This window comes from Cydia splendana, chromosome 2, assembly GCF_910591565.1.
Source record: "Cydia splendana chromosome 2, ilCydSple1.2, whole genome shotgun sequence".
In the NCBI taxonomy this organism is placed as follows: Eukaryota; Metazoa; Arthropoda; class Insecta; order Lepidoptera; family Tortricidae; genus Cydia; species Cydia splendana.
Window position 1 is genome coordinate 22515556 of NC_085961.1, and position 24737 is coordinate 22540292.

The window sequence follows — 24737 nt, forward strand, 5'->3', positions numbered from 1 at the left end:
TTCAGTTTTGTTTTTTAAGAAGTGATCATAGAGAAGCACGTCATTAAACAGTGAAGTCAACAGTTAACATCGCTGTTCTTTGATTAATAAAAAGGATTAACAAAAAACTTGTCATCGCCAGACTCTTACATCCGTAAAAAAATATATGACAGCACTAAAACAATATTTATGGGTGGGGTATCAGTAGGTACCTTACGATTTTCATATAGAACCTATGCGATTGAACCTATTGAGAGGGCTCAAAATCGCCATACAAAAAGGGCTTTCTTTGGGAGAGTGAGCCGTGTGCATTTCAGGGTGATTCCATTCTAATGAAAATATATAGATGTGGTCAAAAGAGTTTAAGCACGCATTAAAATAAAATTTACTTCAATACTTGTTTACATCAATAGTCGCACCAATTTTGTAGAATAATGTACCTAATATACCGGGTGTGGCCTGTAACATGAGCAAAAAATTAAACTGTAGGCTGTAGTCCTCATACTGACCAACATTTGTTCAGCGACTTTTAAAAATAACTTGGGGTTTGATTTTTAATACACTTTAAAGTTTATTCTAAGACGCAATGTATTGCGAATTTTGTTATGTTTAAGGCGTGACAAGCAACGTCAATCACAATGATATGGCGTGGCGATGGCGTCCATTGAAAATAATATTTATTTTGTATGAAAAATAGGGAGTCTAAATACTTCATAATTTTTAAAATTTGTAGAACAAAAGTGTCACCGTTTGAGGAGTACAATCTATGTTTTAATTATTTGCTCGTGTTACAGGCCACACCGTGTATAATTTAAATAACCTCATTTTTAAGTACTTTGATTCCATTATTTGTCAACAATAAGTCTCATGTACTTACTCGTATTCATTGCCTTAATGGGTCAATTTTCAAGTAGGCATTTTTTGCTGTCCCATGGCTAAAACTCGAAGTCCATAGGACTAAAAGACTGGATATGTATATATTTTCATTCAGTGTATTATAAGCTTTAAAAATAATGTACAAATGTACCTTAAATATTATTTGTTTCTGACAAAATCGCAATTGAAGTTCCAAAAACGGCGAAATTTGCCGTTTTTTCGCGTGTCCCAGTGGCGGCATAACCCAATAAAAAAAATCATAACTTTGGATGTAGGCAACGTATTATTAATAACTTTGTATTGTTATAAAGAGCATTTTCTAGAGAATCGATTTAATAATTTCGATAAATTAATGCGTTATTTAATAAAACAAGGGAAGCCTTTTTATCGTTGTCCCACGCGGCACTTGTTTTGTTATGACTTAAAGATACCCCCCAAAATCTTCTTTGTCTATTGAAAAACGGTTATACCTATTAAATTTACGACGCAATAATGCGGTTAGTTGGGCGTCGATTGCTATATAGTGTGGACCACAGACTTAAATATACCATAGATGAAGCAAATATCACGGTTTATATTGAAACCAAGCGTGCCGACTTTTTACCACCTACTGTGACGTCACAGCCGTAATTTAGTGATGGGAGATCCCATAGTCTAATAAAACATGGTCTTCTCTTCCCAGAGTGACACAAGGCTACGTCACAATAACATTGCCACTTTATATAGCGCTATCGCATATTATCATAGGCTACAAATATAATGACCACCAAAAAATACTTTGGTACCCTAAATAAAAAAATCATGCTTACCAAAAAATATTACTGAACACCGAAAAAATAAGGCCTAAAAATAAAAAAGTACCACCATTTTAATTACGACTGCACTTCAAATTATATTCAAATACCAAATATATTGAATGATCACCAAAAATCATTAATGATCACCAAATCTTGAAGACCAAATTAATGCGATATTTTCACCTAAATAAACCACCATGATTACCAAATGTACTTATACATATTACCAAATAAAGTAAACTGATGCCAAAATTACTAGCACCTCCCGCTCAACCCCCCGTAGCTCGCACCGCATACCTACCTAAGCTAATCTACTTTTCTAGTAGCATTTCGTTATGCTACTAGAAAAGCAAGTTAAACTGCTATCAGTTAAGTGGGTTAGGTTAGGTTAGCACTGCGACCCTTACAGAAACGAAATGGTACTAAAAAAGTAGATTAAGTTAAGTTTCAACTGCTACCCATATGGATACGAAACGCTACTAGAAAAGTGGGTTAGGTTAGGTTTGAACTGCGACCCTTGCAGAAAAGAATTGCTACTAGAAAAGTGGGTTAGGTTAGGTTTGAACTGCGACCCGTACAGAAACAAAATGCTACTAGAAAAGTGGGTTAGGTTAGGTTAGAACTGCGACTGTTACAGAAATAAAATGCTACTAGAAAAAGGTGACGAAGTGGATTAATGAATTTAATAGGATAACGATATATTAAATATTTGCACATTTTTAATTAAAATGTGGTTACAATTTTTGTGATCATTTACTATTTTTGCGTTAACAATGATTATTTTGGAGTCATTTGCTTTAGTAGGATAGCAAGATTTAAAATTTTGGTTATCATTTTACATTATAATAGAGTTTTAATTTTGGTGGTCATTTACTATTTTTGGGTTTACAATGATTATTTTGGTGTCATTTTCTTTAATAGGATAGCAAGATGTAAAAATTTGGTTATCATTTCACATTAAAATGGGGTTTGAAATTTGGTAATCATTGACTATTTTTGGGTTAATAATGATTAGTTTGGTGTCATTTCCTTTAAAAGGATAGTGAAATGTAATAAAATTGGTAATCATTTCACATTAAAATGGTGTTATAATTTTGGTGATCATTCATGATTTTAGGGTGGTAAAATAGATTTTTTTGGTATTAAATTTTACTAAATCTGGTGATCAGTTAAATAGCAGCCATTATCATATAGCGCTGTCGCATGATGACGTAGGCTTGTGTCAGTCACGTGACCACGAAAAGACGGGAAGAGAATACCAGACCAGGCGGATAGACCATGGGAAATCCTAACCGATTCAAAGACACCGATGCCCCTCTGCCCCGCTACGATTTAACTGTCTTGCTCATACTAATACATTTTATATCTGCAGTTTCGCTCGCTCACTCCCCGCTCCCCCGCGAACCACGCCAAAAATCACAAATCGATTAACATGAATGATATCGATTTTCAGACAGACGAATGATCTTCTCAACTTTTCCCTTCAATGAAACTGGTATTTTCAAAATCTATGACTGATCATGTAGGAAACTAAAATAATGAAAGTTTCTTTTTTAACACGGTAGTAATTCATAAACATATTAAACGTAACATGTATTCGTATATGTTCAAATTACCCTCCTTTTTAAAAGCTGTGTAAAATTAAGACACGAGTTTATTTTTATCAATAACTACTAAATTTTGTTTTTATACTAGTTAATATCACTCGTCTGTTCGATATCGATATCAGCTGTGTTGCCGCCCGCGAACCTCCCGCGCGTGCGCCCTCCCCCCGCCTCCTCCAAATCACGTCATCGTGTTTACGCGGATGTCGTCGCCGGTCCGAAAGTCGCACCGAAACGGGCTAGTGTACCTGTAAAGGGTACTGAAGATCGAGCGGCTCCCAAGGAGAAGCTCCCTGTTACCAGTGTGGATGAGGAGGATTTCACAGTGGTATCAAGAAAGAAGAAGGCGCGCACAGCGCCTCGTAAGACTCAGTGTGGTACCGCCGAATCGGCTAATTCTGGCTTGCGGATTGCTACACCGAGTAAGGCGCTGTACGTATCGCGCCTGCATTACACCGCCACGGCTGCTGAAGTGGTGGAGTATGTACACCAGAAGACCGGCTACACGCTGAGGGTGTTCCAGCTTCGATCGCGCCACTACGTGCACTTTTGTGGTGTGCGTGCCGCGACCGCTGCAGGGAACCATCGAGTGCGTCGACTTCTGGCCGAAAGGTGTCGTGTTTCGGAGGTTCCGGGGCAAACTGCCGAATCCGACACAAGAGCAGCCGATGCAACGGAGCCACGCCGTTTTGTCGACTAAATAGTGTTTAGTTTTAAGTTTATAAAATACATATGTATGTTAGTCTGTAAGGTATTTGTAATATGGGCCTTGTTGCCTGAATTAAATTTCTAAATAAATAAATAAATAATCGATTAAAATCGATTATTGATATTGTAGAACGACAACACTAGTCGCTAAATTTGACAGACGAATGATAAATGGCTAGAAGTCGAAGCTATGCGCGACAGTATCGCTGGTTCCGATATTCATCGACACTTTAACACAAAACGTCAGATCAAACGCTCAAAGCAAACGCGCAATGGAATGTGAATATAGTTTACTAACGTTAATCTATAGTTACTTAGGTATATTATTGGAATCACAACTTGGAATACTTAAAAAATTGTTTTAAAATGAATTTACGCATAATATAATTTTAAAATTACTTAGTTGTGATAGCAAATATGTCCTTGCCTTTGGGTGCTTGCAATTTTTAGGCTATTGCAATTAATTATCATGCAACGACGCATTTTTTAAGTTTTCACGGACGACCGGCTGCAGCAACTGGCGCGCGTGGACTGTTCTTAGCGACGGGCAACCTCGACGCTTGGTCGGGGTCGGGGTTCGGACACGTGAAGTAGATGCATTTGCGTCATCTATGGTTTAATTAAGTCTGTGGTGTGGACGCAGAAACAGTTTAATTAATATAAAAACAGGTAAGAATCTCTTTCGATATATTTTGGTACGACTATAATGACATTTGTATGGACGCTTAATATGTTGGTACATAGTCGAAATAAAAATGTGTATTTTATAATAATAGTTGCAAATATAGTGTTAAAATATATAGTAAATCGGTTGTATTGTGTAGGAAATTTCGCAAAATAAAATTATTGGCGACATTTGTATGGCGACATTTATACGGCTATTGTGACCGTACAAATGTCGATCGTAGCATACAAATGTCAACATAGTGCCATACAAATGTCAAAAAGGTGCCATAAAAATGTCGCCAGGGTCTTACAAATGCCACAAAAAAGAAAAAAAAAAAAACTTGATACTGCCGTACAATGTCGAAAAAATGCCATATACATGTCAAAAGCGCCTTACAAATGGCTAAATAGTGCCATACAAATGTTGATATTTAAACGTCCATATCTAACTATAAAAAGTAGAGTGGTGCCTCGTACAATATATTTTTGTTGTTAAGAACTCTTCCTAAAACGATGATTATAAATCAGATTTTCCAAAAATAAAAATTTACCATACAAATGTCGAAAAAACACCCTCTTCAAAAATTGACCCAAGAGAATATGACGGCGCAATTTATTGAATGTAATGCATGTACGTACACTTTGAACACGTATTTTTTATTCTCTCAGGGAATGGTTATAAAATCCTCTTGGGTTATTGCCCATTATAGAACACTAAAAGGTTATTTATGTACATTCCATATTAATAATTTGTAGGGGAGGGGGGGCTTGTTGTAACAGTTTTAGGAAAAAGGCCTAATGTCTAAAATATGTATAATTTTATGATTCTGAGTATGAGGGTTTGTAAAGTATTTATCTAAGCACTAATTCCGATTACAAAATCATTTTAAATGTTTACGCATCTTTTACACCAGACACTTTTTGAAAAAATGGGAGTTGTTACAACTTACCCCGTATTTGGGGCTAGTTGTAACAGGCTCGGGGCAAGTAGTAACAACTAAAAGGATGGCAACATTTATAAGAAAAAAACGTTTTTATTGGTTCACAGTCTTGTATCATTCATTGTGATTCCATCTTATGACGGTTATAATCTTTGACTTTAAATAATCAACAGGATACAACAGGATAATAATCAACAGGAAAGTGAGATATAGCACAAGTCGAAATTTTTGGCTGCTTTTCGTATGCTGACTCTTTTTTCCAAAACTTCATTTGCTGGCGACTCATATACATCCTGAGTTTTTAATCCACTCTCAGTTTTTTAAGGTTCCGTACCCAAAGGGTAAAAACGGGACCCTATTACTAAGACTCCGCTGACCGTCCGTCCGTCCGTCTGTCTGTCACCAGGCTGTATCTCATGAACCGTGATAGCTAGGCAGTTGAAATTTTCACAGATGATGTATTTCTGTTGCCGCTATAACAACAAATATTAAAAAGTACGGAACCCTCGGTGGGCGAGTCCGACTCGCACTTGTCCGGTTTTTTTCTTGTAGTCTCTCATTCTATAAAAAATCGGCCAAGTGCGAGTCGGACTCGCGTTCCAAGGGTTCCATACATTAAGTCCAACTCACGCTTGACTGCACATTTCTAATAGGTTTTCCTGTCATTTATAGGTAAAGAATTATTTTGTGTATTTTTTTTCAAAATTTTTGACCCAGTAGTTTCGGAGATAAAGGGGGGGGTGGTCTTTTTTGGCTATTTTCTTAAATAACTTCTAACGTATATATTTTAAAATTATAAAAAAATACATATATTTGAAATTGTCAAAATGAGCTATTTTCATTTGACACTTAACACGATATAGTTTGAAAAACTTTACTAATATTTGTTTCTGAGTCATGGGTGTTTTCTATGTATATAAGTATGTATTTATCTATATAAGTATGTATATCGTCGTCTAGCACCCATAGTACAAGCTTTGCTTAGTTTGGGGCTAGGTTGATCTGTGTAAGATGTCCCCAATATTTATTTATTATTATTTTTTAATTTTCTCATTCAGCCCCCATAAGTGGCCCCCATGTTTAAAATTCATTTATTTACGTTACATATCCGTCATTGGGTCACAAATTTACATATGTGTACCAAATTTCAACTTAATTGGTCCAGTAGTTTCCGAGAAAATAGGCTGTGACAGACGGACAGACAGACAGAAGCACGAGTGATCCTATAAGGGTTCCGGTTTTTCCTTTTGAGGTACGGAACCCTAAAAATATAATACAATAACTTAGCATATTTTTCTGGGCAATGCTAGAGAGTAAAATAGAATAAAAAAATGCACAAAAAACCGCAAGTAATTTGTAATTCACTATACGACGAGTCATAATAATACATGTATATACAAATACATGCACAATTATTAGAGAACAAAAAAAAACCAAGCACACTGTGCTTTGTGTTACTACTTGCCCCATGGGCCCATTATATCTATTTAATGAAATATGTCAAAAAACTATAAGCTATAGAAGTATTTAAAAAAAGGAAATGAAAGCCAATTAAATTTACATTGTAGCAATGAAAACGCAATGAACAATTAATTTAAGTACAATTGTCAAAATAAACATTTTCTTAAGATCTTTTTTTTCAATACCTGGTCGAAACAGAGCTCGTGTGCACATCCACTCGATGTCTGGCGGGGCAATGGCGGTGTTTACGTTATTCCTCGAATTATAAGAAAGTCATTCAGCAAAAAAAAATTAAAATGTTCTTTAATTCCCCGTCAAAATTGAGCGTTACTACTTACCCCTGTTACATTAAGCCCCCGGCTCCCCTACGTTTAAATATTCCGCCTGCTCCTTTATAATTTAATTCGTCACTACGAATACAGGATGTATACTACTGTACGAGTGTACGTGTATACTGTCTGTTTGTCAGTGTTCTATCCCTGCATCGTGGTATCTATCCTTGTTTTAAATTTGAAACAAAATTAAATAACAATTAGTAATAAAACCTTAATAAACGACTATAAATATAATGAGTTATGTTACAATTATTTCGGCAGTTTGTAGCATATGACGCAGTACGCGCGTATTTAGTCGCAACTGATTGCGCAAAGGAAGTCATGGCAGGTGCTTTGATGCTTCACCGAGAATTTAGAATAAAGTTCCATTTACCAGAAAAATCCGTGTGACCTCTTTAGAACCTTAAAACTAGCGTTTAGCGTTCAAAATACCCGAACAACAACCTAGCAATAATAAATAACCCAGAAATTTAAATAAAATATACCTGACCCAGTATACATTACCGCGTATTCCGCTAAGACGCCAGCAATAAATCCTCTGAGCTAGTAAATTACGAAAGAAGTTCATGGCTAGTTTAAAAGCACATTCCTTCGATCATCAGTCTTCGCGGTATATTCGAAACAACATTTCGCGATTGTTTATTCGTTGCTCGGTAAGCTCTTCTTTCATTAGAGTCGGCGACGTCGCTTGCAGGGAGAGCCCGCCGTGCCTAAAGATTGATGGGGCTCGGATGGATTTGTTCTATTCGCGTTCACACTCATCAATCATTCGCGGATATTTTTCCGTGTCTCAGGTTGTTTAGCCTAAATAGATTGTTGCAGGCTTTGCCACGTCGTCGTGCGTATCGACATGTGTATCACATTAGCTGTGATGTGACGTTACTACTGAATCGACTCTAAACAGTGATAAGTTAAATTGACAAATGGAAATTTTTGCGCATTTATTTGGTGGTTAACCCTTAACCATGCTGACATTTCAAAAATGACAATCGAATGTCAGTCTTACTCATTGAAAATAGAACACATGTTTAAAGTGCCGTATGTGGGAAATATGTATCTCTTAGCCTGATAAAGGGTTAAAGGAATTTCATGTTCATGAATCTTTTTTTTTTCATCAAAACATATTACAGGGAGATGTAATTTACCTGTCTACATACTTCTTGTATTTAGATAGCTCAGAGCAATGTGCAGCTGGTAGAAAACAAACGAGGCAATCCGAAATTGGCTAGTAACACAATCAACCGATTTTGCCGATAGCTGGGTCGGAATAATTCGAATGGTAATAAAGTACAGTTTTTTCCTACAAAAGCTACATGCATGCTAGATTCCATGCTTTATGCTTAATGGGACCCAATTCAAAGCTAAAAATATTTACTAGTCCTAACTGTGTAAAAAAAAGTTATATAAGTCAGTCAAACATCGTATTCCATTCAAAATTGTAACTCTGAATTTGTGCCATCACGTTCAATCAATGTAAGAGTTTCTAATTGGCCTGCTTCGGCGCCACAAGAGCAAGGGAAGCATTCGCTTTACCGCGATGAATAAATAAAAATGGACGTTTGAAAAGGTCGCCCGAGTAAGTATCTATCGAGTCATTGGTGACGATCAATAAACTTCAACTAGACACCTGCTTTGTTGGAGACAAGTTTAATGCAAGTTTTGATGGATTGCTTGTTTTATGTCGCAAATACTCGTATGTACTTACTTATATTTCGTTTACAACCTACTACAGGTACCACTGCATATATGTACTTATCTTATATGTAAATAAATGATTTTTCCCCTTATGTTATGTACTATCCCGTAGCAATTAGTGCTTTCAATTATATAAAAATACGTTCGCTATTATTCGAACACTTTCTGCTGATTGTTTTGCAATTCATTTGGAACCTCGTCAATTCAATTTAAATCGTATTTATTTGACTTCGGACCAATTTATTCGATTGCAATGATTATTAAATTTCAAAAAGGAGTTTCATAGTAAATCTAAAAATGAATCTAATGTTTACGACATCTCTTCTTTTAATTAAATATACCAGGATACCTGATGGCAGCTATTTAAATTTTACGTTACAATGAAATAAATATTTTTATTTATTAGTATTTAACTTTTTTTGATGGGGAAAGGAGATTTAAAATTATCTAAATAGCAGGGGTAGTACTACAGAACTTAAGAAAAAAACATTAGGAAATGAACTCTTTTAGTTTTATTTTAACCTATCTAAGTTTAACTTTAACTAAATTTTTGGTGATCTAGTCTACGTTGACAGCTATAATATTTATTGATGTAACTACTTATATTCGTACATTCCGAGCACGAGCTTGAGGAACAGGGAGGGTGTGTTACGCGACGAGCACACGGCGCAGGGATGGGAAGGCAACCGGAAGGCTTATTCTTATTGTAATAACTGAATTTGTTTTTGATATGATCTGTCAGCAGTCAACAGTAACATGGTTGAAGAAATGTCACTGTTGACAGGGTTCTAACAATTTCTGGAGCTATAACTCGCAAACCTTAATGATGACAGACAAAAATCTAGGACTGAGACATAGTGAACCTTCATTTTATCTATTATGGAATCATTTCTATTCTGTATAATGATGCAAGTAAACTGTTCCTTGTTACAGAATCCCTGTTTCCACGGTTCGTGGAGCCAGTAACCAACGTGACGGTGACGGTGGGCCGCGACGCTCTGCTCGCGTGCGTTGTCGAAGACTTACGGGGCTATAAGGTAAGATTAAATATATCACCACTGAGGCCACCACGCATACTTTGAATTATCATTTTGGCTTATATATGTCGGCGGCCGTTCGTAAGATCAGGCAGATCGTTATAATAATAATAATAAAATTCATTTATTTCGAGTAACGAGGACTCATAATCACAATAATATACAATTACATTAAAATTACATTAAACAAAATAAATAACATTAACATACACTATATATTCTAAATACTACTCACAGCACAACAAACATTATTTTAAAACATGCCGGTCGCAACAATGCCGCATGTAGGGGCAATCGACTCTGTCGGCAATCATGGCCAGGACGGCATTGGGGCTAGCTCGCACCCTACGGACCAAAGCGGTACCGCGCGCGCGCATGCTCGCGGAGAAACACGCGGTGCGCGCCTCCGCGAACATGCCCGACGCGCTGCAGTAGCGAGGCAGCCCCATCAGCGCCCTGAACGCATTGTTAAACTGCACACGGAGGGTGTTGTAGGCTTTCTGAGTGTAGTTCGCCCACAGGCTGCACGCGTACAGAGACGTGCAGTACGCTCTAAAAAGCGTTACTTTCACGTCCCAGGAACACCTTGCAAACCTCCGGGCGATCGTGTTAGCTCTAACACATAAAGCCCTCCGCTCACGCTCGATGTCAGCACTGTCCTTGAGGTCGGTCGTAACGATATGGCCAAGATATTTAAATTGTTGTACTCTTTCCAGAGGTACGCCATTCAGATATATAGGGGGCACGTCCAATACTCGTTTAGACCCAACCTCAAAGACCATATACTGGCTTTTAACGGCATTGTACATTAAACCGTGGTCACTAACGTACTCCTCACAGGTTTTAAGTAAGGTGCGAAGGCCACACATTGACGCGCTCAGCAGGACCATATCGTCTGCATAACTCAAGTTATTTACGCAAATACCATCCACATGACAGCCGATATGCCGACTGCTGAGCTCGACAATAAGTGCATTCATGTACAAGTTGAAGAGTGAGGGAGACGTTAGACCTCCCTGTCTCACACCACACTCCAGCCTGTACTCCTCCGACATCTCTCCTGCCCATCTGACGCTGTTGACCTGGTGTCCGTACCAGTGCCTGAAAATGTTAACTAGTTCCTGAGGCAAATTAATGCTCTCAAGCTTTCTCCATAAACGCTCGTAGGACACCATGTCAAACGCTTTGGATAAATCCAAAAAACAAGCGTAGACAGGGGTTTTACGGTCCGTGTAGTATCTGATGACATGCTTAAGCGACAGTATTGCACTTTCAGTAGACAACCGAGGTCTGAAACCAAATTGGTTATCATGGAGAGAAAGGTGTTTATCTAACTGTATATTAAGCATGCCATCAAACACCTTGGCAATGATGGTCGCAAGAGAGATAGGCCTGTAGTTGTTTGTATCTGACATGTCTCCAGTTTTGTTTTTCACTACAGGTACAACTACAGTCCTCATAAGGTCGGGGGGAAGATACGAGTGACTCACGCATAAAGAAAATAACATTGCAAGAACTCTAGAAATGTGCGGCCCGGCATGTTGGAGGTGTTCAACACTGAGGCCATCATGGCCAGGGGACTTGCCTCTCGTTATTGAATGAATCACTTTGGCTACTTCTTTCGCTGTAAATCTCACCAGTGTCCCCTCCAATTTGGCCTCAGTGCCAAACGAACTCACCTCGGTACGTGCTAGTGCTTGGACATGAAAGTGCTTTCTAAAAACGTCCGCGATGTCCTTTGGCTTACTTATTCCATTGACGCTCGCCGGGAGGCCAGGCCGAACGTTTACCTTATTTGTACCCTGCCAGAAACCCTTAAAATTACCTCTGTCATGTTGTTTAGCAAGAGCATCCATTTTTATTTGGTCCTGATGATCCTGGCACCATTTTAATCGGGATTTGAATATTCTCCTACTTTCAACCATCTCATTGTATATGTACCCAGAGTTAGGCTTTCCGCAGAATACCCATTCAGCAAACTTGGACCTAGCCACGCGATGAGCGCCACTCACGTGTTTGTTCCATCCCATGATACTCGGACCTTTTTTACGCCCCCTAGATGTATTACGTCCAAGCACAGCAGACTCACTAAATGCGCCCACAATGTTAGCATATAGTCGGTCAATAACGCGGTGGTGACCAGGATCGTGACAATAATGGTCCGCACATATAGTAAAGTCATCACTAAAATCTATATTTCGCAAACGCTTATGACATTCCCGACTATACAACTTTATATCATCGTCTGTTCTATTCCCCCATACTACCTTATTATAGTTATTACTAATTATATTACTATTTAATTGTTTAGGTTGTAGTATTTTTAAATTACACTCGATAATAAGGGGAAAATGATCAGACCATAAACAATTATATTTAATATAAACATTATGAACAGCTGACGCAGCGGACTGCGTGACAAGACAATGATCTAACCACCTACATGACCCACAAGCCTCGCTTACAAAGGTGTAGGTATCGGAGTCCGAACCCAATATATCCACGTCAATGCACGCCCAGCACTGTTCATTGCAAAAATCGGTAAGTTCATTATAAAATAGTTCTTGTGGATGCGCGTTAAAATCACCCAAAATAAATACAGAGTCAACGTTATGGTCATTTATAATGGCACTTACCGCACTGAGACATTCCGTAAAGTTCGGCAAATTTACTAACGCGTTTGTTGGCATATATACGCTCATCACTATTATGGGTCGATCAGCTGTTTCAATTTTAATCGCGCACACACGATTGTTGTCACACTTTATTACCGACACATTCCGAAAAACACTTGTTTTCCACAACAGGGCCACTCCTCCAAACGGCCTTCCACGCAATATTCCCACAGACGTATCCACCGCAGATGTACCTGTGTACCCAAATCCGTCATCGATTGTACTCAAGTACGGTAAATCATCCGGGAGAATCCAGGTCTCTTGAAGGGCTATTAAATCACACGTTCTGCATAACTCTCTGATACCGTCCACGGACCGCTTAACACTTTTACAATTAAAACTAGCGAAGGTGTAACTGCTTTGCATGTTATCTGTTTCCATTGTTATTTGTTTACAACGCCGTCTACAGAGCTAACTCCGTTCGAGTTTTTATATTTAAAGTTAACAAAACGCCTAAAGATAACTCCACGGGGCCATAAACTCTGATCCAAGTATACGTCCAACTTATTTTGTGGTACAAACATTTTAAAAGCAATATGATCCCTTTTAGTGTTCATATTTATCTCTTGCATTTGCACCGTATCCTGAGTCTTTGAAAATATGTATTTAATTATGTCTTCCTTTGTAGTACTCTTGTTGACGTTTGAAATAAATATCGCAGTCGATCGATTTGCCGCTTTAAAATTGCACTCTAAATCCCTCGCTATACCGGCTTTGCCTTGAAAACGATACTTAGGTCTCGGTTTTCTGTGATAAGTGACCTTTTTCCACTCCGAAACCTCGTCATTTGTAGTTTCAGTTCGTTTATTCGTAGAATCATTGTTGTTTGTATTAGCGCATAGATCTAGCGTGGTTGTATCAACTGATAACGTTTTGTTTAGGCCGGTCTCGCTCGGCGTAAGCACATGACTCATCGCGCTGCCGTTATCGTTACCAGCTGACCGTTGCTGCATACTCGACTCAAAAACCAGTTTTTGCGCACCTACCTCCAACATTTTACTGCAATTTGGTTGTTGATGTACGTATGTTTCTTGCGTCTTATCATTACAGGATTCGTTTACAAGCGTCGAATTATGCAATAAACCCATTGGTCCACTATCCATCGTATTAGAAGCCCAGGCTCCTCTTTTATTATTGACTTTGCATACTGACTGGGGTAGCAGAGATCCGTTTTTGATTTCCATCAACTCTATTTGTAAGTCGTTCAGTTGATTTCGAGTGACATAGTTTGCTTTAATTTCGTCTATCTGAGCCTGTACACGTACAAGATCTTTTAAAAGTTTAGTGCAATCCAGATGGTCAAATAAAACCGGCGGTAATTTTTCCAACTGCCGGGCCACAAATACAGGGATGTCGTCTGGTTCAGTAGATTTAAACAAATTCACTATATCAGCCAAATCACGCTCCTCCTTTCCTTTATTTTTTCGGGTGACTTTTCTCGTACCCGCGGAGACTGCATCAAATAGCAGTGTCTTCGATTTCTTGATTTCATCGCTCGTGAAAGCCGACGTACATATCCGCATCAGTGTCACATCGTCAATCACCGAAACTTTATTCTGCACATACGCGAGAAGTTCGTCCACCACAAGACGACACGAATTACATTTAAGTATGTTCGACATTTTAAATTATCACGACACAATGGGAGCGCCGTAAGCGAAAGTGCACACCCACCCTTAACGGATGCGCGCGCGCGACGTTATGTTCCTGTGTAATGTTTTGACGGTAGTCACATTAAACCATTAGATAGGTAGGATAGTTTCCTTAGGTTGCTTCAGATGTCTCGCGGCGTTTTGTACCTACGTCCTACAGCTGTATTCGAACAATGAGATACGTCAAATACTAGATATTGAAACGATATGGATTGGATATGTCAGTGTCAAACAAGTGTCAAAAGTGACGTTTTTGTTTGAAGAAACGTCAATTCTGACACTTGTTTGACACTGACATATCCAATCCTTATCGTTTAAATATCTAGTATTTGACGTATCTCATTGTTCGAATACGGCTGTTAGTAAAAAGACGTACAAAACGCTGCAAGATACTCTCTTTTACTTGTTATGTACCTCATACCATAGAGAAAAAATACATAGAGTGCTCACTCCATACATCAGTTTTAGTACCAAAGCGACTATTATTTTCGTAGTTTACATCTAGCATCGAGTAGCGGAATTATCAGTGCTGCTTTTACAGTACATTCTTATAGCCCGTAAGGCCAGTCCTTAGATATTATACGTCAATGCTTGTTATTCATTTTTCCCGGAAATGAATTTTAAGTTTCTCACTTCAAAAATTACAAAATCGCATACTAACTTTCAAGCCATTTTAGACCAATTTTCCTTCTGTACTCGTTGAAATAGACGCTAGATTTCGCGGTCGATGGCTAAGGTTTTTTATGTCCCTGTAAGAGACAACATTTGCTTTTTCTTAGTTGTTATTGTTCCTTGTGAAATAACAAAATACCGGCTACATTTTGTTGTAGGTAGTGGAATTGGAAAACCTTTCAACTTTGGCAATATTAAAACTATTTTGAATTTATAATACACGAAGAACGCGATATACGATCGGTCCCAACGTGCAGCGCTCCACGCTAAAAGCCACACTTATTGCCGGATCGGATGGGATGAATATCCGTTACAGAATTGCAATAGATCGAGCAAGTTTTACTACAATATTATATTGTCACATGTAGGTACTGGTAAGATACAAATCATTCTGCCAAGTGCACATTTTTACTGTTTGTTTAATATATATGTAAGTTTTATTTTATTGTAGTGAGTAGGATAACACCGTCAGTAATAACGAGCCGGTGCGCGGTGTTTTATCTCTGGAAATCGCGCGGAGCACGCTGCACGTCATTGGCGCTCGCGAGGAAGTTTTAACAAGCCAACTTAATATCACTTTGCTTGGAATGCACGATTCACCTGATATTAATCATGCAGGGCGACTAGTTAGTGAAATTAGAGCATGATTTATACGTGGAGCGTTTAAATTCTATGTAGCTGGGTGTCTGGTTTAAATAATGAATTGCTAGTTGTAAAATCCTAAGTGGATCTTACCTTTGAGATTTACAAAGTTGTGTGCATATAATGAACTAGCGCGATAATTGTTTTATAGTTTTGAAAGTTTGAATTGGCTTGAAGCAATAATTTTCCACTCAATGAAAATAATCGTCGCACACGTCCTTCCCTTTTAGTCACTTAGTACGATGATCGCGAACTAGTCAGAACGAATCTAAATTATACCACATTTGTGTAGTTGCATTAAATCCGTCAAACCATTTAGGATGCAGAAGATTAATAACTTAGAAATACTATTCGACACGCCACTAAAATGGTCACAAGTTTTGAATCCGACTTGTAATTTTCTACATAGTAAATTGTTTTCTATATAGAACTGTTCATTTAAAAAATTGTAACGCTTTTCTTAGGTGGCATGGGTTCGTGTTGACACGCAGACGATCCTGAGTATCCATCACAACATCATAACGCAGAACCCGCGCATCAGCCTGTCATACAACGACCACCGCTCCTGGTACCTGCACATCAAGAGCGTGCAGGAGGTGGACCGCGGGTGGTACATGTGCCAGGTCAACACCGACCCCATGCGCTCCAGGAAAGGATACCTGCAGGTCGTGGGTAAGTACACACACCTAGACCGGCATTCAGGAGAACTTTGTAGTAGACTTTATTTAGATAATAAATCAAAAACTGTCAACATAATCATCGAAATCATATTTATTTAACCGATTTCAAAAAAGGAGGAGGTTATTTTACAATCATTAAGTAGATAAGTATGTATTCGGGTCACCAATTAGAAACAAAATAATTACAATACTCTTCGATTAATAGTTCTTTAAGTCTATCGTCCGTGGTTATTTCAATATCTACCGGCATTCTCTAAAGGTACAAATACTCCACAGGCACAGGTACCTACGAGTATAACACTTGCCCATACCTACATGTGTCAAAGCATCGCATGACATATGTAGGTGGGTGTCTCTAATTTGTATATAAAAAGGTGTAGAAAGCGAGACCAAAACCAATACAAGTACAAGGTAAGTAAGCACCTATGTCAAATAGAAAAATCAACACGAAATAGACATATTTCAGGTTGCAGTATACTCTGTTAAGCTTGAATTTATATGCTAAAAACTGGATCGTGATTGCCGAGTAGGGATTACGTGACTAAGCAAAGGCTTGGATACGACGGAACCACGAACTGAAAGGACGCAGACCCCCGGGGATGCCTTTGAGGAAACACTCTCACATTAACTATTTACGAGATTTAACTATTTAGGTACCAATTAGAACTCCGTGATAATATTCTTCGATCAAAATGACTGTATATATCAATATAAACAGACAACAAATAGCCTTAAAGTTTGTATTATCACATCTATGTAAAACATAGGCACGTAATCTTTTAAGCCTATTACAGTCTTTAGCAAGATGCAATAATGTGAAACAATTGTCGTTTTTATACTCACATTTTCATAGTGAGCTACCATCGTATGTGGAAAACTACCACGTAATAAGTATATTATTATTAACAAAATATAACTAATAATAAGCTTATAACATATATTTGTCACTTTTATTCTTTACTGGCATAGGGTAATCAAGGTATGAGTATTAGTATTATAGCATGAGATAGGGAAAACTCAGACCACAACTTGTCTAATCTAAACTTCATTACCATAATGTCAATCAGCAGTATTTTCAGTTACATTCGGTTGACGAGTGCAGCAACGTGCTGTTGAACGTATAATACGTTCTAGTTGTTGAACATAATATTACTGCTGCAGCATTGCTGATGGGTGCTATTGCACCTATAGTTTTATTATAAGGAAATTTTGCCTACATACTATTTAATATTGCCTACATTATAATATTTAATATCTATATCGGCAATTAAGGTATATTGTGATTAATTATTTTTTTCTAGCGAACTTCTAGTCTTAAATATCAATGTTTTTTTGGTTAGTTCCGCCTGTGATCATCGACAATATGACATCGACGGATATGGTGGTGCGCGAGGGAACGAACGTAACCATGGTGTGCCGTGCCACGGGCTACCCCGAGCCCTACGTCATGTGGCGGCGCGAGGATGGCCAGGAGTTCAACTGCAACGGCGAATCAGGTCAGTGATTAACATTTTACAAAAAGTAAACAGGGCATCACAGTGCCCTAGGCTGAAATCGAACCAGATACTATAATAACCACTAGGCCACCATAATCACGGCGGTAAAATGATAAAAAATTTCATATTATGTTAAATACCCTTGAAGATGTAGCCGTACCACGAAATGACACTTGACGTTTACATTGCTGACTGCGTAAACTCGAACGCAGTCCATCTTGCTCGCACTGATGTATTGGTGCGATAGACGGTTAATGCGATCGAGTTCACGCAGTCGGTAACGTAAATGTCAAATCGTGGTAGCCGTATAGGTGACATACGCTAAACGTTAACGCTAAAAGTAAAAAATGCTAAAGAACTTTTCGTTATCATCTGTGATTCTGACACATTTTTTACTTATACACGTGATTATTTCAATTCATTAATTACAGCTCTAAGTAAGTATGTCTATACACAAAGTGGTATTATGTACGTAGCCTCATTCTACAGTGCGATATACTTTAAATTATTGCTCAGTAAAATGCCCTTCAACCGCGATTTGAGTTGCTATTCGAAAACACACACCATTATCAAATTCAGCTGGAAGCACTTATTTTTCCAACAAATAACCGATCAAATTCTCGAGTGTTCGATCGTTATGATGGCGTTGGCTCTCTCGCGGCGAAACAAAACAGATGAAATAAAAGGAAATCTCTGGAGCGCGAAAGTACAAGCCGGAGTTCACGTGAATGGACCCACGGACGGCACTCGACGAGGGCAACTCGAAAACCCTCTACCTCACCCTCGATTGCATAATCGAAGCGCGAATATTATCAGTCCGTCTCTGTCCTAAAATATATTTCTAGAAGGGGATAAAGCTATTTTGTTGAAGTGAATTTCTGGGCAATGGTTCGGGAAAGACCTTCCGGCGGAATGAGGACGACTTGAAGCGATTGTTTCGCACAATAAGACCAAATTGTACAATCATCGCATAGCAGAAATATTTGCACAATTGAATCAACAATCGAGCTAGATAGCACTAGAATATGTGGTTTATTATTATCTTCTGGTACCTATTTACTTTATTGTTTACGCTTGACATGCTATGATGTACGGTTTGTATTTATTTATAATTAAATTAGATATGATCACAGTTTTCATATATGCATAAAACTAAAATACAAACTGATGGGGCATACAACTTTCTATGCAGATAATAATTCTTTTGTAATGTACTCCTCTTTATAGACCTCTTCAAACTTTTAAGATCTCATCATAAATTGAAACTGATATCTGTGCATCTCTGAGATTCATATCAACAAGATTTGAGATTAAGATCGACTAAGCCTTCTAGTTTATACCTATGGTCACAGAAAAAATATCGAAACGTATGGAAATAAAAATCGTATGGGAAAAAACTAACATGAGCTTACAAAAACTTAACGTATTTAAAAGGGTACCGTGAGCTTCCCATTTTGATATGAAATTTTCAGATGGTTATATTACGAGAGCTTCTATTTAAGTTACTTATCTTTGGTGTGCAGTGAACGTGGTGGACGGCGAGAACCTGACAATATCGAAGGTGTCGCGACTGCACATGGGCGCGTACCTGTGCATTGCGAGCAACGGTGTTCCGCCTTCTATCAGCAAGCGTGTCATGCTCATGGTGCAATGTAAGTCATATTCCTTGTGTCAAGTTTTTGTACTTCCTGCCTATTGAACATTACACTAAAGTTCTCCCACCTGTTCACAAATTAATTATAGGTATGTAGGGTGGGATATATTTAGCTTATAAGTAGGTAGGTACATGAATAAATTGCATATAAGATGTCAAGACGTAATTCTTTAAGAATCATATCAGTTTTATTCATAAAATATCATATCAGTTTTATTTATTCATACATCAAGGTTTTCGGCGTGGGAATGTTTGACATTAGCATGAAACTTGAAAGTCACCTGCCGCTCCGCCAGTGGGTAGAGGAGCGGTAGCCAACCAAACGTCAAATAATATATTTTAGTTATTTTTTCCTAAATGTGATTTTGTCACATCACAGAAAAGATGCGATCTTGAAGAATATAAAAGTCAGCTGACAATTAAATGGTGGGTGACGTCAGCTGGCCCCAATTTCACCACGGTGACAGGTGCGACAATTGTAAAATCACTGTTGCTGACGTCACAGGCATCTATGGGCCACGGTTACCACTTACCATCGGGCGGGCCGTATTCCTGTTAGCCACCATCATTGTATTATTTAAAAAATCTTTATTATATCGGAAAAAAACAGATATTTCTTTTGCGAAGTTTCTGACAATTGTCAAGATTTAGAAGAATTGTAGGTAATTCTTGACAGGTAATGAGTTATATGTCGGAATTTCGTGACAATTGTAGTGTTTCTTGTGACAATTGTCATAAACTTAGCAAGAGAAATATCTGTTTTTTTCCGATATAATAAAGTTTTTTTTAATAAAACAATGATGGTGGCAAACAGGAATACGGCCCGCCTGATGGTAAGCGGTAACCGTAGCCCATGGATGCCTGTGACGTCAGCAACAGTGATGTTTTACAATTGTCGCACCTGTCACCGTGGTGAAATTGGAGCCTGGTGGTGGCCGGGTATTGTCAGTAGCGCCAAGTACTTATCTATTATTAGATCTTATTTATTAGTCTTCCGACTCTTTTTATTCAATAATAGCCTGTTATCTATTCTGTAATTTGACAAATCAGGAGGAAATAATTAAACATATTGTATTCTACATACAATGGGCGGCTCCCGTTTCTTAAACCAACAACGTTGTGGCAGCTGTACTTCACAAGGCTTCTTTATAGGTACAATTCCTTTCGCCGCTTTACGAGTTACGAGTTATGGTCTAGGAAGCTATTTATTTACCGCCGCACAAACGAATCGATCCTTAGCCAGCTGAAAATTCGAACACGACTCTCCACTATTTGCACACAGCGCATACTTCGATTCTTCGGACACGTGGCTAGACGCGAAGATAGTCTAGAGGTATTGATGATGGTCGGTCACGTAGAAGAGAAGAGAAGTAGAGGAAGAGCGCCTACCCGGTGGATAGACACAGTAAAGGCATATGCAGGACTCAAGGCCCAGACCTGCCTGCAAATGGCGCAGGATAGGAGTGCCTGGAAGAAAGTGGTATTAAGCGTTGGTAATCACGACCCTCAGCAATGAGGATACGACTGGAAAGAAGTAACATGGACCGAAATTGATGTCAGAGTTCGGCCTTTATTTCCACTTACTACCGCATAACAATAATTGAATATCACCTCGCTTGCCCAGGTAAATAAATATTCTCATCTGTATTGTCAATACGCTGTTTGAAAAGCTAGTGAAGTTCTCTTGAATTATTGATGTAGCATGGAATTTGTAATTTCGAAATCAACAACATTCTTAATTAAATAACTTTCACTCTAAACGTGCATGGTAATACAAATGAGTTTTATAATTTAATATTAGAGATTCATTTGCCGTTTAGCCGAACAGCGGCCACGAAGTCACGGAGTGAATGAAATAAATATCAATTAGCAGTTTAATGTAAAGACTCCCACGCGTCACTCAGCGCGAATGGAGGTCGTAAAACAGCAGCCAAGCAAATTGTACCAATATCACTTCCTCATCAGGAAGAAAGAAAATGCCCGCACATTTTGCCCGCCCCATTAACTTGGCCTCAAATTCTTCCGTTGGTAAGTACGTGAGCATTTTCACGTCGCTTTCTTTTGGCGGGAGTCAGCGTTCAGAAATATTATTTTTCTCAGGGCGGGCGTCGTTAACGAGTATTTACGAGGACATGGCGTCTCTACCTGACGGCGCCTTCGCCGGATCGGCCGTAATTGCGCCCAATTAGAGCATTATGCTGACGTGAATACGGTACGGACGCGATAATGGCGATACTATCTCTCGCGCGCCCGTGCCGGGCTCGCCTCCGCGTTCGCCCCCGAAACCAATGACTCGCTGTCTTCCCCTTAATTCACATTCCATATCGCGAGTGTTCACGGGCTCTCGACTAGCGACTCTCTTCATTTCCACGGGTATACGTAAAACGTTCACGTAATTTTTACTCGATTAACCAACGCAACGGCTTTCTGAATTAAAATCACTCCGAATGTGAGTTTTTATCTATACTTTTTAAGATAGTTAGGTTAACAAAGTATAATTATTTATGTCAATGTTATCTATTATAAACACAGAGTTGTTAAAAAGTTTATAATGAGCGCCTATAGCTCACTAAACTGTAGGTATTCATATATTGTTATTATATACTGTCTAGGATGCAAATGTACACTAGATTAAGTAATTACCTTGTAATAAATAATGTTAAATAAGTTTTTACTTATATAAAATACATTATGTGCACAAACAAATATCGTAACTAAGTACGTAATTTTTTTTATAAAATGTTTACACAGCTGAACATTGGACATACACTATAATTTTAAATTGACATAATGTTAAAAGTCGTAAAAGTAAGACAATTCTGACCTTAGTGTTTTGTTCCTGAAGAGTGAAGATATTATAATAGAAACAATCAAATCGAATGATATGATCCTACTACATATACCTTCAACTTCGCGAGTCTACATTAGCGACATTGTATCTATATTCCAAACTCTGTTAAAAGACACGACGGAATTACGGAGTAAATGAATAATGAAATAACATGTGCGCAGTCCCACCGATGTTATCGATCCCGAACCAGCTGGAAGCCGCCTACGTGGGCCAAGACGTGGTGCTGGAGTGCCACACCGAAGCCTACCCCTCCTCCATTAACTACTGGACCACTGATCGCGGAGACATGATTATATCAGGTATTATTTTATGTTTCCACCATAAATAGTATGTAGACTTCTAGAGATTTGCTTATTTAAAACAAATATGGAACTGCCATTGGAAACGTCGATTTTTTATAGGAATTCAGTTTGTCTTTAGCGATAAGACCGCTGGTTATTTCAATCTACTTTATTTTTTTTAAGATGTTGTATTCTACATTGTATCGATATAAGTAAGTAGGTACCATATCAAAAGTCGTTAAATGCTTCCCATGACAATTCAAACTGCCACGAGAATTCCGGTCTCTGGATATAACCGACTCTCCCCTTAATAATTGAATGTATGTATCTTAAATCCTTTTAAACTTCTTTATAGCTATACAATATAACTTTAATTTCATTAATTGCTACAAAATATAGGCATCACGTGGCAACAGTGATAATTGTGTCACGGCCTCAGAACCCTTGTCTTCACAATCTGATTAAACTAGACAACTGCCAAATGAGAAATAAATTTATACCACGTACATGAGAGAGGTTTTGGAATGCTTATTATATAAAAGATTTACATATTTTGCAATACCCTTTGCTGAGCTGAACGTTTACACCTTGTATCTGAAATATAATATTATTATTCTATTATTATTCTCTGAGACCGTAATTTTGTATTTATTTACAACTGCTCGACTTCCCTTGACGTGATTTTAATTAACAGAAAATTAATTATCATTATCGAATTACACAAGTTCCGAGAATTTAATAACAATGAATCCAGAATCAAAACAATGTCCCAGTCGTCTCAGGATTGACAGTCTATCGTTAAGCTGTTGTTAAGAATTTAACACCTTGTAGGTATTTGTCGTTATAAAAATATGATAATGTAAACCGTACATTTTTGTTCTAGAAAGTTTTGCACATTGAGAAACCATTAACATAGGTACTCGTATGGGTAAACATAACGAATAGGATAAAGAGTTTTAGATATTTACCCTCCAGGGCAAAGTTGGACGGTTTCACACTAATAAAACAATTGGAATATAACTTAATTTTATCAGCGCCAAGTTTTACTAATATATACATGTTAGTAATGTGAAGATCCTAATGTTTACTTAGCTGTCATGTAGCGCATCCCTCTCGATGGTAATTAACTGTATTTATTTGTCAACAGGAGTCAAATACATCACGAATTTAATTGATGAAGGATACAGCAGGAAAATGAAGCTAACGGTACGAAAAGTATCATCCAGGGACTTCTCATCATACCGCTGTGTAGCTAAAAACTCGCTCGGCGAAACTGATGGACTAATCCGTCTCGATGGTTCGTACCCAAAATAAGTAAATTTTACAAAAAATAATATTTTATATTAAAAGCTTTTCTTTGGAATTGGCAAATCTGCCCTAAGGCCGGGTTTAAGTGTAAATTTATTTTCATGAACTTGCACTTATCCTTAAATATTTCTCCAGAAATAACTGCTCCACCCACGACGAGCACAGCTGTGAACTACGTCCCTACATCTTCGGATAAGAAAAAAGGTAAAACGGATTAATGTTTTGTAACAACACTGTACCGAAGTGACGAAAAAAAGGGTCTTGTTTTCGAGTGTACATATCTATATCTCATGTTGCCCTAAAGATCTATTACAATAAAACATGACTGCGTTGTTATGTGTATTTTCGTATGTTTTGTTGTAATAATGTAAAATAGTTATTTGTTTTACAAGGGGGCAAAGTTGTTGTTTAACCGTTCGTGCTAATATTGATTCCAAAATTGAACCACGAGCATAGCGAGTGGTTCGAAAAATGGAATCTTTAGCGTTGCGAGGGTTTCAAACCACGAGCGGTTAAACAAAATTTGCCCCCGGGTGAAACACAAAATTTTGCACCACACCAACCCGAATAAAATATTAACAGTAAGATATCAAACAAAAACAAACCAAGTCACATCCAAATGAATGTTATTAAATATTTATAATTTAAAAGTCAATTCAGCCAGCAAACAATAAGAAAACAACTCAAAATTTGCATTTAATTACTTTGCCTCACATGTGAATAAAAT

General features: G+C 38.0%; 1 protein-coding gene across 1 annotated transcript in view; it reads left to right on the top strand.

Annotated features, from left to right (window-relative positions):
- Positions 1 to 24737, top strand: part of LOC134806011 (lachesin-like) — a 50815-nt gene that overhangs the window by 21385 nt on the left and 4693 nt on the right. The window contains exons 2-8 of the mRNA XM_063779212.1: positions 9996 to 10099; positions 16205 to 16412; positions 17761 to 17916; positions 19440 to 19568; positions 22583 to 22720; positions 23850 to 23999; positions 24146 to 24214. Of these exons, the coding sequence (XP_063635282.1) occupies positions 9996 to 10099; positions 16205 to 16412; positions 17761 to 17916; positions 19440 to 19568; positions 22583 to 22720; positions 23850 to 23999; positions 24146 to 24214 (954 nt within the window). The remainder of the gene's footprint in view (positions 1 to 9995; positions 10100 to 16204; positions 16413 to 17760; positions 17917 to 19439; positions 19569 to 22582; positions 22721 to 23849; positions 24000 to 24145; positions 24215 to 24737) is intronic.